At 34.0% G+C, this 16,338-nt stretch overlaps 1 protein-coding gene across 1 annotated transcript in view; it reads left to right on the forward strand.

Moving 5' to 3' along the window:
* The first annotated feature begins 2,608 nt into the window (after nucleotides 1–2,608).
* LOC145284901 (alanine aminotransferase 2-like) overlaps nucleotides 2,609–16,338 on the forward strand; it is a 155,473-nt gene continuing 141,743 nt past the window's right edge. The window contains exon 1 of the mRNA XM_080133977.1: nucleotides 2,609–3,145. Within this exon, the coding sequence (XP_079990103.1) occupies nucleotides 2,876–3,145 (270 nt within the window). The 5' untranslated portion in view covers nucleotides 2,609–2,875. The remainder of the gene's footprint in view (nucleotides 3,146–16,338) is intronic.

Raw genomic sequence — 16,338 nt, forward strand, 5'->3', positions numbered from 1 at the left:
ATACCTGCAATTATGTCCCAGATAGAAGCACTCTACATCAAAGTGGCACCGAGCCTTGTTTGGGGTGAAAAGGCAATTTTTAAAAAAGTATTAATTAGTAAAGTATAAAGGTCAAGTTTATTGTTTGACCAGATTAGGATTTGGAGTGAATTCCGCACTGAAAATCATGACGGCAGTTCTTAAGACTGTGTTGGCCAAAAATTATGCTGTAAAGAGAGATACCTGCTCTTACATTGATGCTGTACTGCTGCATGAAACCGAGGTGACTGTGGAGAGGGTGAGAGATCTTCTTTTTTTTTTTTTTTTTACACAGTAATCACCACTTATCAAGGCCCGGAAGCCACTCAGGGATAAGGGTTATTTCAAGTACATTACGTTAGTGTGGAGATTTGATGAAGTGTTTACTTAAGGGGGAGGTTCATTAGTAATTTGTTAACATTGGACTTGAAGACATCCAAGTTGTAGTCTGGTGGGAAGCAGGCAGACGGAACAGAGTTCCACAGGCGTGCAGTTCTAAGAAAGAAGCTTTGTTCATGGAATCCGCGTTTTGATTTAGGCACAGATATAGAGTGGGGGAAATTTTTCACAGTGGATTCAGCTAGACGGGTGTTTTTCGTGAAAGATTGGCGAGGGGGGACCAGAGATTGGAGTTCAGACGAGCACCTGCCATGGAAATAACGATAAAACAAGGATAGGCTCACAACGTCTCTTCTGTGGGAGAGAGGTTGCAGGGTAGAGAAAAGGGCATCCCCCACTAAGCCACGAAGTCTATTTTGTACTCTGTCAAGGCAGGATAGGCTATTTTTAGCAGTTCCTGCCCAGATATGGCAACAGTATTCCATCCTTGTCAAAACATGGATTGACGGCAAAACCGTCCAAGTCATTGGAAAACAGAATGGCTTTGGGATTAAGACTACAGCGCAATAAGGCAGGAAATTACTCATCTCAAAGGATTTCAATAAAATAAGCATTTAAATAGTTGAATAGAAAGTCAGGCTCTACAATATTCATGTATTAAAAGATTGAAAGTTTTGGAATCTTTTTACTATCAACAAGTTACAACTTATCAAGGCCAAAACCTACTCGAGAATAAGGATTAATGAGGTTGATGCATTATCAGTTGAAGGATGAAGAATATTATGAGAGGATTAAAAATTATAAACGGAATGAGCAAAATGTGATAACTTATGAAGAGCGTTTTATCACAAGTATTTGTTGACATCAGATTTGAAGACAACCTTGTTGAAGTCTGCAGGAAAGTAGTCCTGTGGTAATATGTTCTACTTGTAGAAAATTTGTTGAAAGAAACTCCGTTCATGGAAATTCCGTTGGATGTTAGGCACACGGAAGAAAAAATGGAAGCTCTTTGTAGCTGTAGTTGGAAGACGAGTTCTTGTTGTGAATGCTTTATGAGAAGTAACTAGAGATTGAAGCTCAGCAGAGTTAATTTATTTCCAATAAATTTATAAATATATATTAAATTACTTTATAAACAAGTAGTTATCATTTTTATTATTTACTAACTAGGAGTAGTCACACAGCCCATCATCAAATATTTCTCTTTGATAACAACCTGTGGTGTTCTCTGAAGTCTGAATGACAAGTCTCCCTAGATTTCCAGTACTCTCCACCTCTTTCGGTAACCTTTCCAAAATAATTTTTGTTATCGCAACAGCCGCTTACCATTGATTTCTTGTTTATTATTATTATTATTATTATTATTATTATTATTATGTTTATTATTCATACTTACTAGAAGTTCTCACACAGATCATCATCAGAGATTGCTTACTGATAATTACCGATGATGTTATCTAGAGTCTGGGTGACAACAAGTCTCCCCAGATTTCCAGTACTTTCCACCTCTTTTGAAAACTATTGCAAATGAATTTGCATTATCACAATAGCCATTTAACATTAATATCTCGCTGGCAATAACCATCTGTCTTCACCAGAATTTAAAATTCCAATGAAGACTATTATTGTTGCTGTTGTTGTTTATATATATATATATATATATATATATATATATATATATATATATATTAAAAGTAATGGCATCAACTGACACCACACCAAATACTTGAGGAAGGTCAATGAGGATGGACAGACCGAGGAGAGAAAGCACTAACCAGACCTTTACTGGATGAGTGCAAAGAGGACTGGAACCTTGGGGAGACTTATTGTCGCCCAAATTCCAGTGGAGACCAATGGTCGCTACCAACGAGAAATCAATGGTAAGCGGCTGTTGTGATAACGCAAATTAATTTGCATAAGTTATCAAAAGAGTAGGGGAGTACTGAAAATCTGGGGAGACTCACTCCAGGATCATCACAGGTTGTTGTTCTCAAAGAAAAATCTTTGATGGTGACACAAACTCCTAGTGAAGAAGAAGAAGAAGAAGAAGAAGAAGGAGGAGGAGGATTTCGTTTAATTAATAACTTAATGAACAAATAAAATTCAAATTCAAAATATAAATTTAAAAAAAAAAAAAAAAGTGAAATTAAAAAATATTTCCGGACAATGCCGGGTAAATACAGCTAGTTATACAGACAAACTTTAGCCTTGTTAAAATCAAGAGACGGAATTAAGGGAGATAACTCTAGACAACTTAGAAAGAGTTAAATCACATTGCGATAAACTGGTTCCAAGTCGTGCTGCAACCGCATGTGATAAAAACAGTAGTAGCATTAATAGTCCTGAAAAGCTTCTGTTGCCTATTCATGCAGTTGTGTTTGTGACATATCTCCACGTTTTACGAGAAAAAAAAAGCAAATAACGTTTCGGAAAATTCTACCAAGAAAAAGAAACGAACAGCCTTTTCCCTCTGATCCATTTTTTTTTTTTAATTGAAAAGAAGGGCTAGTGATATATAATGCAAAGTGTCCCTAGTTTTTCGGCTGGTTTAAGAGGTCGTGTTTTCCCAGCACGTTCATTGATTCCAAACTGTACTCCGAAAGTGATACACAATCATGGAAATAATGCTGCAATTTGTCGGGTCGCGGCTGTCGGAGCGCCGCAACAACCCCGACGAACCAAAGTTTTGTCCGCCGCCACCGTGAACCCTTTCGTAAAGGGCATGGAGTACGCCGTTCGGGGACCAATTGTAACAAGAGCTGGAGAAATTGAAAATGAATTGGCTCGGGTAATGTCACCATTTCAGTCATTTATATATATATATATATTATTGATTTATTTATCTTATTTTCAGATTTAAAATATTCTTTTGGTGCTAATGTACTTACTGATCCGCGCTATTTTTTTAATCGTATTTCCAAGGTTAATTAAAGTTTTAGATACTCATGCAGAGAGTGATCCGTGCTGAAATAATAACGTTATTTAAAAAGCCATTCTTAACATGGGGAGGGGAAGGTGTTTTTGTACCTATTCTGTACTTTAACCTTACAATTGACTAAAAAAAAACATATAAAACTTTAATTAAACGTGGAAATACGATTTAAAAAAAATAGCGCGGATCCGGATCACTCTGCATTAGCACCGTTTTTGTTTTGTTTTTTATTCAAAAGGTTAAAGTACAGAATAGTTACAAAACACCCACCCTCCCTATGTTAAGAATGGCTTTTTAAATAATAACGTTATTATTTCAGCACTGACATATACGTGAACGTCACTCACTGCAGACTGCACTAGTACAATTCTTTTTTCCCTCCGCTTTTATTTGTTTATATTTCTATTTACAGTTAATCTGTTGGCAAGAAAGATTTCAAGAACTTAATTTACCGCACAAGCACAACTGTGTATACGTATATATAGAGAACGAATCGGAGGAGAGGACTAATCTGTTTCAAAATTTATCGCCCCCCCCCTTCCACTATGCCATCCTACGCTGTTCAGAAAAATAAAAATATTTATATATGCGATTTACGTCAACACCTTGGAAGTATGTGGAAATTTAAAAAAAAAAATGATTACAAAGTGGGGGTTCATTTAACTGTATAAATTTAACGTAAAATGAGAACCCACTTCCTAATCAGGAAGTGTATATGAACAAATAGCATAGGGCAGAACGAGTAATCATTTTTAGTATCCCCAAAACAGCTGCTATTTGTTCATTTTTTTTCTTTCTTCAAAATAGCTTATAAATGATTTTAAGAATAATTTGAATCAATTTATAAATAATAATCAAATGAAATTAATCTACAGAAACTTTTTTTTTAGAGGGGGGGGAGTATCTGGTGAAATATTTAGAATTTGAGGTACCGTGTTGTAATAATAACGTTATTTATAAACCCATTCTTAACATGGGGAGGCTCGGGAGGGTGTTTTGTAACTATTGAATTTAACTTGAAAATACTATCGAAAAATAGCATGGTACCTTCTCTGCAAAAATACCGAATTTTATAGTTATATTCATATGTTCAGTGAGATTTTTTTTTTAAAATGAAAATGGCTCCAGACAAGGCATGGAGGCATTTGATATAAGGAGCTAAACAAACTTAAAAACTGACCAATGGATTCTGACCCAGGAAACAGCAATTTTCCCCCTTTGTCAAAAACATTGCCCAAAGGACAAAATAAGGGAAGCAAGAGTTAGGGCATTTGTTGTTCCATTTTCTACTCTCCTCATGGACATTGAAAACAAAATGTCCCCAAAATGGTAATGGTCTGGTAGAGTTAAACGAGAATCACCCCACCCCCACCCCCTCTCAATAATTTTAACCTGTATTCTGCAGTTGATTTTTTTTTTTTTTTTTTTTTTTTTTTTTACAACCTAACCCAGCGTAGTATAAACATCCCAATAATCTCCCTATGTTAAGAACAGCTTTCGGAATGAACACTCCCAACCTCGAAAACTATACTACTCAAACATACTATAAAAATTAGGGGGTGATTCTCGTTTAGGTCCGCCAAAAGAGTAAATGTTTTAATATCGATATTTATGCACTTATTGTACCGTCCTGAAATAACGTTATTTAGAAAGCCATTCTTAACATGGGGAGGATGTTTTGTAATTAATCTGTACTTTTTAAAAAAATATATCATAAAACCTGAATTTAGCGCGGATTAAAAAGTGCATAAGCACCTTTAATATCAAGTAAAATGCTTATCAAAAATATTCTCGTAATCCTTATCCTTAATTTGCTCTTTGCCTTGACAAGTGATGGCACTGGTGGCGGGGTGGCCCTATAATAATAAAAAAAAAATGTAAGTAAAAATATATAGCCATGCCATGTCTTTATTTTAAACTAGTCCTACTTGCCCGGGAGTTTTTACTTTCAGTTTTTTATTGTTGTAATTTTTAGAAATTTATTTTAATAATTGTTGCGTGTTGCGCTGTTGCGTCGCCTTCTCAGTTACGTATTGGTGAAAAACCCAAATCTGATGCACAATGCGTTTATTAAAAGAAAAATAAATACAAGGTAAAATGATCACTCACTTCGTTTACTAGAAAATATCATTGATCATCCTTAAATCTCAACTATTTCCAAGTGTCTGCAAGGTGTTGACGTGTAATCACACACACAAAAAAATTATACTTTTTTATGGCAGCGTGGGGGCAAAGGGTGAAATTTAACCAAGAGTGGTTTCTAATTTGCTGATTGATTATAATTATTTTTAATTTTTACCCCGCCACTTAAGTGGATTAAGTCTAATGGGTAATGGTAAATATAGGACATTGTTTAAAACGTACAAAAAATGACCTTGTAGTTTTTGTTTACTTGCAAGTCCTCACAGGAAGGAACACATTGAAAGATAGACATAAGGTCGACTTTCAATGGGGAGAAAATTTCAGCGAACAAAAAAAAGGGACGCTAGCCTTCGGGCTTGTATCAGTTTTGTATGGTTATCACTACCGAGAGATGGTAGTGACGGTAACGGTTCTGTTTTGTTTCGTTCCGAACATCATCTCACCCTTTTCGGAGAAGGAAGGGGTGCGATTTGTTGTCGATCGCTTCAGACCCCCACCCCCACCCATATATATACCGGGGTGGGGGAGAGGTCGACGGATCGGACCGCGGACAAATTTTGTTACAACTTAGTCCCCCCCCTTTTTTTTTTTTTGCTTTTTTTTTTTATAAGAGGGCGAGGAGTGGGGCACTGGGGCATTTGCCCACATCTAACCGATTTCCTCGTGTCGGCGGATCCATGTTTTGTAAGAGAAAAGATGACTAAGATTTGATTTTCATTTACCCGACCATGTCTGGCGGGTGTGTCCGCTAACAGCCAATCACAAACGAGAACTTTGTTTTATAACCTAGAAATACCACGTTGGTTCTGTTTGTTTTTTGTTTTTCTTTTGGCGTTTTCTCAATTTACTACATTTTAAATGTTGTCCGGTTTATCTGTCTTTTTATTTTTGCCATTTAAATTATTAAGGATATATATTTAATTTTCTACTTAGATTTAATTAGTACGATCGTCAAGTTTTGGGTGCATTTTTCTTGCCACTTAACCACCGTGTTGCTATAAATTTTTGGGTTTGTATTACTGTACACATAGATTCGAAAAAGTTATAAAAAAAACACAAATATATAACAAATAAATGTTATCAAAGGCTAAATAAGTTACTTTTCTACCTAACTGGGTATGCTTGTAGTGTTTTTATTCAATGTAACATGTTTATTCAGCTCGAAAAACATACAATTAAAAATGGCGCCCGACTCTCTTTTTGAGACAAAGTTTGGGAAAAGGAGTTATAAATAAAAAAAAAACTAGACAAAATACAGTTAAAAACTCGCTCAATATATGTTACCGTGACATAGGCTGACATATATTCGGTGGGTTTTAACAGTATTTTGCATATATTTTTTATTTTTAACTCCTTTTCCCAAACTTACCGTGTTAAAGAGAGATTCGGGCGCCATTTTAAATTTGCCAATACATCGGTAAACACTGTATGTTTTTCGAGCTGAATAAACATGTTACATTAAATAAAAACACTAAAAACTTATCCAGTTGCCTTTGATAACATTTATTTGTTATATATTTGTTTTTTGTTTTTTTGTTTTGTTTTTTTTACAACTTTTTCGAATCTATATGTACAGTAATACAACCCCGAATTTTTATTATTTAATGCCTTCGGTTGACAATCCATTTCAAAATTCAATTTAACCAAAAATTCCTGATGAACCGCCCCCCCCCCCAAGTAATGACACTTTATCAGATCTCCAATATTAATGAATACTGCAACAGTGCAACAACACTATCCCATTGATTACTGTACACAAAATAACCCTTATCCCCGAGTGGCTTCTGGACCTTGATAAGTGGTGACCTTCATGTAAAAAAAATAAAATAAATAAAATAAGCCCCTGCCATCAACATCTACCCACAATCATCGCCAATTTCAATATATTTTTATTCCTTGCTTTATCTTACCACGTAGATCGCGTCAGGTGAAAGAAAGAATAAAAAGTTAGTCATTTGAAAGGAAAGGTTATTTATTTCTAGGAGTATTTGGTTCACGTTAAAAGAAGTTAAATGGTTTGAGATTTTACTGATTCTTTAAAAAGATTTCCTAAAATAAATTATTTTACAGTATCAATCAATAAGATATTTTATTTCGGTACTTTTAGTGATCCATAGGAATTCAGTACTAATCCCGAATCAGTCACGGAAATGGCCGAAGCAGTTTACGATTTGAAAGACCCCCTCCCCTTTTTGAGAAGTTTTAACTTTATTTACTTTTAGGAACTATTTTGATACTTGTGCACTTTTGCCACCGTGCTGAAATGTTATTTTGAAAGCCATTTTTAACATAAGGAGGGAAGTTTTTTTTTTTTTTTTTTTTTTTTAACTATTATGTGCTTCCACTTAACAATTTAATTAAGATATCGTAAAGTTTGAATTTTAACCTTGAATAGCGCGGTGGCAAAAATGCACAAGCATCACTATTTTTTTTTTTTTTTTTTTTTACCCTAACCCAATTTTTTGGCTACTTAGTGTCGTCTGCCCTTTAAATTTAAATTTTTTATTTTTTATCTATTTATTTTTTTCGAGGCTTTCAAATCATAAACTTCGGCCATTTCTGAGATTCTCCTTAACAGTACTGAAAGTCTTTGGATGCCTTTATTCCTTATATTCTTCCTCCTATTTTCTATAAATCTGTGTTGATACACTAAAACCACATGTTTATCACATTGAGGGTGAAGGGCAGTATATAGTATATAGAGGGTTTTTTTTTTTTTTTTTTTTTTTTTTTTTTTCCGGGGAAAATGTCGCCGTCCTCGACAGTTAGTCTGGCAGCAACTGTGGTTTTGTTGCTGTTGGGCTGAGATGTCCTCAGAGGTGCATTCCTCTCAGGCTTTACTTTCCCTTTGAAAATGGTTAGTTTATGACCTGTCCCTACCGGGGAATGCCGATGGGACTCCCCAGATAATTTTTGTAGGCCAGGGTATGCTTATCCTAATGTGCTGGCTTTTCAAACCTTATCAAAAGGAAGTAAATTTATTCGCACATACAGCAACTAGTATTTCCAAGTAGTCACCCATCTGGTACTGATCAGATTCAACATCTCTTGGGTGATTTAACGAGAATCAATGTGTCGTCCTGATACTCTTAGAAATAACGTTTTCTTTTCAACAAACCTCAAGGCACTCAATTCTCCTGTCCTCGCTTCTTTAGGACAGGAAGAAACATTGGGTTTGCAGACAGGTCTGTATTCAACGTCAGTGTGAAGGAGGCTTTGGAATGTCAGATGGAATGTCACCAAGACGCCAAGAGAGTAGCTTTCCTGAGTCAAACCTTGACAGAAAAATCCAGTCGATGGTGCCTTTCTTGGCTTCATCCTTGATCGCTTGGTCAAGAGTAGATGTAAGCCGAAAGGTGGCATGCAGTTCTTCAGAGAGTGCCAAGCTGCTCTGAAAAGCTTCCTCAGTTCAGTGATCTTTCACAGCTTTCCAGAAAGGAACTACACAGGGGGAGGGATTGTTGATGGCCCATTCTGCGGGCTCCTGGTCGAAGGAGAAGATCCACCCCAAATGGGGTTAGGTACCAGGTTCGCGTCCTCTCAACAACTCAGTTCTTGCTCACCTGGCGACTTGCCTGGAACAAATTGCCTCTTGATATCTGGCAACACAGTGCTGGAATAGTGGGGACACCTGATTGTCCATGCTGCGTTTCATTCAAAGATGAAACGACTGAGCACGCTTTCTATGAATACTCTGAACTCCAAAAGTACTGGGGTATGTTGACAAGGTGACGGCTCATATTGATCCTGAGCATCTTCGCCCACTAACTATTTCTTATGTTATCGACAACATCAATCTGCCATGAGAAAAGGGAGGGACAGATAGTGTTTCTTGCCATCTTGGTTGTAGCACGGATGGTGGTATAGACGTCGGACGAGTGATCAGCATCTGATCACATTCTTCAAGCTGAAGGCCCAGATCAGATGTGATAGAAAAAAAATACATTCCTCGGAGCTTGAAAGATGGTGGATAAGAGTGGCGAGCTTGTGTGTGAGAAGAAGAGTCAAGTACAAGTACATGTTCCCTGCTAAAGCATAGCATGTGCGGTTCCATATCCTGTTGGGCCCCAGCTCTTTGGGTAAGGTTCAAGCTTCTAGCTAGTAGAGTCAATGAGCTCTCCCCCCTCCCTGATAATAGAAAATCTCCAAGAGTCCTATTTCTTTTCGTCTTTGGCCTTTATTTCCAATATACGTTCATCTTACAAAGACTCCGCTAGGTGTATCAGAATTTTTGTTGGAATTTTGGACACCCCTAACACGAAACTGCGAATAAAATATAAAAAACTTGTAATTTCTCTTTTAAAAGTGGGTTGTTTATTTTCTTTATGGATTATACTTCCAAAATAAACTATTAAAGTTGTATAGAAAGTAATAGAAATATTATTTTTTTATTTAAAAAAAAAAAAAATGAAATTAATTGAATTTTACGAGTTCAGTATTTTTCAATTTTTAAACTTTAAAAATCTATCAAAATTTTTCTATTGATTCTATTTTTACGATATTTTCATGGTCAATGTGAAATTTTATGCTCTTTCCAATAAACCGAATATAATATTTTAGACAAGCATTTTTTTTTTTAATTCACGCCCCCCCCCATTTTGAAATGTCTATTAAAAAGTAAATAATTAATTTACTCACCAAAGTTTTATACATCACAAATTGAAGACAAAAGAGCAATAAATAATATATCAAATTTAAAACAAAAAAGTGTTTTTTAGAAATTTACCTGTAAAGTCCGAAGTTTAAAACTTGTTTTTTTGTTTTTGTTTTGTTTTTTAAATGAAACCTTGGTCCTTGCTCCTTTAATTGAAAAAAAAAAAAATAGGGTTTGAATTACATTTTTCGAGTAGTTATAAGCTTGGAAAGACAGGAGGTCGAATTATTCAATATTTTTCACAAAGTTTCTGACACACCTAAGACTCCGCCCACTCTCTAACTCTTTCTTTTGCCCCACACTTAGATCCCACTTCCACTTAGAGATTGATCTGCTTGTTTTTGGCAAACTGAAAAACAGTGGGTGGTCTATTATTTAGAAAGGGTTGGGAGGGTCTAATTAACCAATTTTAGTTTTTTGTTTATTCCCCATTCCTTCGCCAATGAAATGTAATTACTGTAAATAATTCAATAAAACTTTTTAAAATTTGGGTTTATCTTAAGTAGGACAATCTTTAGGGTGAATGTGGTATTGTAGTGACTGAAATATTTCTAGTTAAGAGAAGGATAGACAATTTTAAGTATTTGAGACCAAAGATGACCAACGACACACATTATCCCCACACTTTTGAATAGCCTTGTGCCTAATTTGTTCATTACGTATTTTTATATTTTGTGCAAATATTTCCAAATTTTGCTTCTCTACAATGGCTGGTCATGATACAAGGTCGAGCGTAATGCAAGGTGTGGCATTTGTGTCCGTTTCTGGACACTAGTATGGTTATGACCACTGTTAGAGTGTGAGAAATCTTTCTCGGCTGCGGCAATTTTTATTCTTGTTTCATCCAGAGTTCTCCCTTTTTATGGTAAAAAATTAACTTTTCTTTCATTTATCGATGACTTATATCGTGCTGAAATAATTATTTAAAAACTATTCTTAGCATGAGGAGGTGAGTGCATTTTGTAACCATTTTGTACTTTCACCTAACAATTTAGTAAACAAACGATACTGTAAAAATTGAATTTAACTTGAAAATACTATCTACAAATGGCATGGCCATATTCTGCATAGGTACCATACTTTTTATTTTTATTTACAAATACATATTTCAAAATTTAGTCCCGGTTCTCCAATGTATTACCTTCTCCTTTTTGAGGCGTCCTTATTCATGGGGAATAGTCGACCTGATTATACAGATACTTTTGTTCCCATCCAGAGTGCCACTTTTGGAGAAGCTAGCTATTACCCACCTCCCCCAAACACACATTTTAAAAGTCCACCTTGTAATGGACCTTTCCTTTCTTGAAGAGACAGTTAAATTAAGGATTATTCAGTTTGGAAAAAACAATGTTATTCAGTTAAAAAATAATAAAAGTATAAAAATAGACAACTTTTATAACCCCCATCCCTAAAAAAGAAAGTTGAAATGTTGGGAGCTTCATCATTAGCTTATGTGGAAATAGGGCATCTTATATCAACGCTTATCCCCACTCCTCGTCATCCCTATATATATATATATATATATATATATATATATATATATATAAAATGAACTCATTTTATCCTCTCTGCTGTTGACTTTAATAGGATTAAAAATCAAGACGTTTCATGCAAATATAATATTCATAAACTGCAGCACAATATCTGAGGTGTGTTATAAGCATATTACCTCTCCACTTCCTCGATAATCGTAGATTCCTATATTTTTTCTGCTGAGAGTTCCCTGCCAAAATCGGTTAAAATCACTGGAAGTAGTAAAATCTTTTCTCTCTAATTAATTCCTCCTTCCCCGCTACCCATTTACACCGTTGTGTGATTGTTCACAAGGGACAGTTACGAACGAACGTTGGTTTCGGTTTTCTGGACTTCGTAGTTGCTTTTAAAAAATGGAATGGAATTTCACCATGCCTTTCCGTTCAATGCTTCATATTGAGTGAAACGCACCACTGAATTAAACAATGGCGACATTCCCACACAAAAAAAGGATTCTTTCCATTTTTTTTTTTTTTTTAATAAACATATAATACATCATTTCCGTTTTATTTCGTTTTGTACTTGCTTAAAAAAACTGGAATGGAATTTTAACGTTCTATGCTTTCTACTGGGTGAAATGCACCATGGACTTAATCGAAACGAAGGGTTATTTATGCCATTTTTCCCCCCCTTTTCGCTGTGTTTCTTTGTTTTTGTTTTTCCGACCACATTCATCATTTTTTTCCCCTTATTTTTGCTTTTTGTTTTTCGGATTTCTTTTTTAAAGAAGTTTTACATTTGTTCGATGTTTTCTTTCTGTTTTCGTTTTTCTGATTTTTTTTTTTTTTTTTTTTTTAATATTGAAACAGGGTTATTACTTCACTTATTCTTTACTTTACCCCTCCACCCTTTCACACACGCACACACACACACACACACAAACACACACAGCAAACGCCGGGTACCCCCGCTAGTAAGAAATAAAAATATCCCCTTTTATTTGTGCTTGACTTAAAAATACATTCTGTGTATTACACAAACGAAATCTAGGTCATCGCTCTAGATATGCACGGTTAAATTGACAAGTATCCATTCGCTGTTTTAATTACGTTTTTAATGCAGTGACGGATTGTACATGCATATAGAATTGAATAAGTTCAAATGTATTGATAAAAATAGCTAAAAAAAAAAGAAGTTTTTTTTCAACCGTACTCAATATACTGTAGAGCTTTATAAATATACTTTATATACACATTTAAACTGGTCTACACAGCTTGATTTGTGTCGACCAGTTTAAATGTTTTATATATATATATATATATATATATATATATTAGCTGTATATATCTGGCGTTGCCAGAATGAAACATATTGGCGAGCGGAAGGTTTAGTCACATGCTACTTAAGATACACCGAATATCCTAGCTTATGATTTTCCTGAAAGTGAACCACTAGTAGTGTCAGAAAACGCCATTAAAAATGCGTGATAAAACATTGAATAATTCGACCTATCTTTCAAAGCTTATTACTGCTTGAAAAATGTAATTCGAACCCTAATTTTTTTTTTTTCAATTAAAGGAGCAAAGACCAAAATTTTAAAAAAAAATAACAGGTTTAATAGCAAATTATGCAATATTTGTTTTTCTTTAAAAAAAGATTTAAAGAAAATCAACGAATTTTAACTTACTTCGATAAAATGTATGTATATATAAATTCCAAAAAATCACTTGCCTATAAAAAATACTATTCAATGGGTACTTCCATTCTTCATTGTTGGGAATTTATCGATATTTATATTTTATATTCCATATCCTTTTTAAATAAAATACTTAAGCGATTATTAAAAAATATCGACTTCAGTTCATCACAAATGGAAAAAAGGGGAGATAACCGTCTCCCTTTCTTAGAGTTGTGAAGTATGGTGGCCTGTACACGACAGAATTAATGTCTTTCTATTGCTGGCTGTAAGCAAAAGTTAGTTAAATATGGGCCACCATAGATGAAAAATAGTCTCATTTTACTTATCAGTTTTTGCTGATAAAAAAAAAAAACAATCGAGCGATTTTTTATTTATTTTTTTATTCTCTTAAAGAAACACGAGTTTTTGATTTAATGTATTTTATTTCTTCTTTATGGAGTGATTTTTTTTTTTTATCTAAAAAAAAAACATTGTATGAAATAGAAATAATTGTCGTAATTAAACGAAACTTTCTATGCAATATAACAAGATTATAAGGTTTCACTTAAAAAAAAATTCAACGTGGTTTTAAAAAAAAAGGTTTTAAACTTTGGACTTGACAGGTATATTTGCAAAAACTGTTCTTTTTTTGTTTGTTTCATTTATTGATCTTTTATCTTCAATTTGTGAGATATATATATATATATATATTTGAGGTGAGAAAATTAATTATTTTCATTTTAAGACATTTCAAAATGGGGGGGGGTGAATTTAAAAAAAAAAAAAACCCTTGTCTAGAATATTATATTCAGTTTATTGGAAAGGGCATAAAATTTCACATTGCACCTGAAAATATCGCAAAAATAGAACCAATAGAATCATTTTGATAGATTTTTAAAGTGATAAAATTGAAAAAATTTAACTCCTAAAATTCAATTGATTTCATTACGTAAACAAAATGGCTGCATGAACAAGGACTTTGTAAACACTGTTTTTTTAAAAATACAAAATAATATTTCTATTTTTTAAACGACTTTAATAGTTTTTTTTTTTTTTTTAAGTATATTTCATAAAGAAAATAAACAACCTACTTTAAAAAGCGAAATTACAAGTTTTCTATATTTTATTTACAGTTTTGTGTTAGGGGTGTCAAAAATTCCCCCAAAATTCTGACACGCCTAGTGAACCACATTGGATTTATGGAAGCATAAAAAATACATAACTCTCATAGCTTAAATAAATAAACTTACATTTTTAAAGCAACTTGTGTCGGCTAATAATAACTGAAAATAAATTGAATAAATCAACTTTAAATATTTTTAAATGGAACAATTAAAACGATTCTATTACAACAAAGAATTAATTACATGGAGATTATTTTTAAAATAGATTTTATTTAATGTAATATGCAAATGAGGTTATTTTTTTAATGTAGATCTCCTTTAAATAAATATATACAGAAATTATGCTGGAATGAAGGTGTAAACGTCCGTTTTCAGTATGGAAATAAGTTTGTGAAACTGTACCATTTTGTACATATTAATCAAATTGGGAACAAACAAACAGACAGAAATACGACTTTAATATTATAGATAAGGTATGAGATAATATGATTTATGGAAAAATCATTTATGTATTCTCCAAGAATTCAACAACTAATCAATGTATGAGAATCAATGTTACAGTTTAGAGTTGAAGATGTATTATCTTCTAAAGAGTAGTTTAAGTTGAAAATTTTCACTGTTAATCATTTATATTTGGTGTTAAGTAGAAAAGTAAAAAAAAATTCAATAAAAAAGATGGCGGCATAAGACTGATTCCACACGCGTGGATTAAACTAAATAACTTTTCTTTGGAGTAGGTGCCTATAAACACTGCAAAAACTAAGTATTTTTGCTTATGTTTCTGTGAACTTTAAATATCTCCATTTCCTTTTTATCAACATTTTTTTCTCATTAAATCTTTTTACATTGCAAGGAAAAAACAATACTTTCCAACCATTTTCTGAGAAATATATTTTTGTCTCTGTTAGTTAGCAAATCGAGAAACGTGTGCAAGATGTACTTCATAAAAAAATATGAATGAAATATTATGAGTGATAACTAAATACAACTGGTTTTGTTGACTAAGGATATACATATATAATACTAGCGGGGGTACCTGGCGTTGCTCGGGTTTTTGGAGATGTAAAAGAAAAAAAGTGTTAGGGAGGGAGGCTCGAACCCAAGGGCGGAAAAGAAGGTGAAAGAAAACGTGACATCTTACCTCTATACTATAAGGCCAAAGGAAGTGAAAAGCGGTCAAATTTAGCGATGTCAATCAAAAAGTTAACTTGCAAGCAGGTGAAGAAACAAACGTTGACTGAAGGCCAGTTTAGATTTCAGCCATTTCATTTATTTGTTTCTCTACAATGTTGGAAACAAAGCTCTCAAATGAATAGCAATTGTCTGATATGAGGGGTATACCCCACATTGATCAAAGCTGATTACCTTCAAGATGTGCCGGCCAAGAAGGCCAGCAAGCTGATTTGATTCAATTCAATTTTGCTTTATTTATACGAAAAAGACCAACAAACACGCGAGAGGATGGAATAGCGTGAATTTTATAAAAGTAGATCAAAATAAATCTAGAGATGACGTCCCTTCGCAAATCGTAGATATTGCAATCTAGGGAGTATATAAATAATTCTAAAAAATATTACCCCCCCCTCCCCTGGAGAACCCCGGTGAAAAAACGCGTGTACCACCTTTGCCGTTTATATTTATACTAGCGAGGGGTACCTGGCGTTGCCCGGGTGTTTGGAGGTGTGTGTGGAAACTCCGGGGTGGGAGGAGGTTAAAAAAAAAAGTAAGTATGAGGATCGAACCCGAACCCTTGAGGCAAAGTTGTAAATTAAAGTGTGAAAAAAAAAAAACATGCGATGTTAACGATTGCCCCACCGCGAGATGCTAACGGAAACGCATTTGAATTTATTTAATTACTTGGATTTGGCAGGTGCCCGTTTTAATGAGTTAATGAGGTCAAGTTTGACTGCAGGATTTTTATTTTCCCAAGATTGCTATAGGAAAAAGACTAACCCACATGCGGCGAACGACAAATGTT

The sequence above is a fragment of the Euprymna scolopes genome, chromosome 9 (genome assembly GCF_053919585.1).
Source record: "Euprymna scolopes isolate OS-2025 chromosome 9, ASM5391958v1, whole genome shotgun sequence".
Classification (NCBI taxonomy): domain Eukaryota; kingdom Metazoa; phylum Mollusca; class Cephalopoda; order Sepiida; family Sepiolidae; genus Euprymna; species Euprymna scolopes.